General features: G+C 47.0%; 1 protein-coding gene across 1 annotated transcript in view; it reads left to right on the top strand.

The window, feature by feature from the left end:
- The window catches only part of tox2 (TOX high mobility group box family member 2), a gene marked incomplete at its 5' end in the record, with an annotated part of 89,173 nt that overhangs the window by 49,780 nt on the left and 36,893 nt on the right, over positions 1–2,500 (top strand). The window contains one exon of the mRNA XM_080846669.1: positions 891–929. Within this exon, the coding sequence (XP_080702795.1) occupies positions 891–929 (39 nt within the window). The remainder of the gene's footprint in view (positions 1–890; positions 930–2,500) is intronic.

Raw genomic sequence — 2,500 nt, 5'->3', positions numbered from 1 at the left:
CGAATATAGCCATATTTCGTTCAGTGTGTTTACCTTATTTTCAATGAATTGAAATGCATGGTTGTTTTGGATATCTTGGGACACACAGTGAGTAGCTAAAATAATTCTCTAATGGATCCTCTTGTTTGGAAATTCAGCAGAAGAGGGATCGGAGATTATAATCTTGCAATTAGTGTAACAAGCTTTTATTGATTGCCTGCCCAGCATCGGAGGTCTGCACTGCCAAGTAGGGCTCATGATTGAAAAAGCAGGGCATGGTGCAGCAAGACTACGAGACAGAGAGAGGGTGGAGGGGGTGAGAGAGAGAGGGAGAGAGAGGAGGGGGTGAGAGAGAGAGGGAGAGAGAGGAGGGGGGTGAGAGAGAGGGAGTGAGAGAGGAAGAGAGAGAGAGAGAGAGCTGGCAGTTGAGTCTTGGAGACAACTTGGCCCTACCTCCAGAGCAGCTTCAAAGCAAAGCATTATGGATCGGCTAAGGCTTTAGTTGGAGGGTCTGAATAAAAGAATGATGATAAAGGGATGCACATTTACATTTTCTTCAAGAGAGAGAGAGAGAAAGTAGAGAGAGAGAGAGAGAGAATAGAGAAAACAGCCCTTGGCACTGGCTAATTTAAACTTTGGCTCTCACTTCTACATTCATTTTACAAGTTGGAATAGTTTGGCTTGTAATATGTGTGTGTGTGTGTGTGTGTGTGTGTGCCCACACACCCTCACTCAGACACACACACACACAGACACACACATACACACACGTGTCTGTGTGCTTCTCCATTTTGCTCTCCTCTTATCTTTCTCTCTGTCTCGTCAGACGCTGGCATCGTTGCCAGTACCACACTGTAGCTCTAATTAATGCTGTACAGTGTGATCATGCCAGTGCTTCCTCCCGCTCACAGATGCACCACGCACATTGGCGAAGGTCGGCAGGCCACAAGGTGATATTTTCTAATGTATCTGCAACGCACGTGTATAATACCCTCTCGCCATGAGCACTAATAGGGGTGAAAGAAGAGAAGAAGAAGCAGACGACCCCAAAGCTGACCCATCACACACACACACACACACACACATACACACACACACACACACACACACACACACACACACACACACATACACACAGCGCACACACATATATTCACACTCTCCTTTTTTGGAAGATGACTCTGCCAATCTGCCAATAGCTTTCCTTTCATCTTGCATTCACTTTGCGCTGCTGAATTTTGTATGTCTGACCTTCACATATAGTGATGTAATGTGTGTATGAATATATACAGTTTGTGTGTTGTGTGTGTGTGCGTGTGTGTGTGGGTGTGTGTGTCTGTGTGTCTGTGTGTGTGTGTGTGTGTGTGTGTGTGTGTGTGTGTGTGTGTCTCTGTGTGTGTGTGTGTGTGTGTGTGTGTGTCTGTGTGTGTGTGTGTGTGTGTGTGTGTGTGTGTGTGTGTGTGTGTGTGTGTGTGTGTGTGTGTGTGTGTGTGTGTGTGTGTGTATGGGAGTTATGCAGTGTGCATGCCTGTGTTCACTACTTTATGCTTCACACTCACCTTGTGTAAATTCCCTGTGAGTGCGGGAATGAGACGGCTGTAAAGCACCCAGCCGGTCCCCTCATGCTCTGATTCATTTACACTGATACCAAAATGACAATGAGAGGAGAGTGGGAGAGGAGAGCAGAGGAGGGTTCATTATGATAACTCCTCTCCCTCCCCCCTCTCTCTTTCTTTCTCTCTTTCTCTCTCTCTCATTCTCCCTCTCTTCCACCCTCTCACTCTCTCACTCTCTACCTCAATCTCTCTCTCTCTCTCACTCTTACTCTCTCACTCTCACTCTCTCCCCCCCTCCCTCTTTTACTCTCACTCTCTCCCTCCCTCCCTCTTTTACTCTCACTCTCTCCCTCCCTCCCTCTTTTACTCTCTCTCTCTCTCTCTCTCTCTCTCTCTCTCTTTCTCTCTCTCTGTGTTTCTGCTACAATCTGTCTGAACCCTGATTGGGAGTTGCACCCTACTCAGATAGACAGGAGACACTATGATTGGCCGGGATTGGGACTTTGGTATCATTGGTTTGTTTTTACTGATTAAAGAGTCAGTGTGACAATGGTAAACTGGAGGGTTTGTGTGAGTGTGTGTGTGTGTGTGTGTGTGTGTTTGTGTGTATGTGTGTGTGTGTCAGACTGTCTGTACTCCTATCCCTGCTGGTCTGAATTAGGGCTGAGTGCATTATCGTGATTTACAACTTCCTCCCACTGTTTAGATTGAGCCTCTGGTTCCAGAGAAAGAAAGAGAGGGAGAGAGAGAGAGCAGGAGAGAGAGTGAGAGTGAGAGTGGTGGGGGTACCCCCCCTCCTGTCCCTCTTCATACTCCTTTTTCTGCCCTCTCTCCCTCCATCTTTTGTGAAATGAAAACAAAGAGTGGGCCTGCCAAAATATTTCTATAGCTGTTCGCTGACGAAGCAGACTGGCAGTCAGAACACAAAGCACTGAGATGTGTGGCTGGACGGATTTGATGCAGCA

This window comes from Sprattus sprattus (genome assembly GCF_963457725.1).
Source record: "Sprattus sprattus genome assembly, chromosome: 10".
Lineage (NCBI taxonomy): Eukaryota > Metazoa > Chordata > Actinopteri > Clupeiformes > Clupeidae > Sprattus > Sprattus sprattus.
Note: the sequence above shows the minus strand (reverse complement) of the source record. Positions and strands in the feature narration are given on the sequence as shown.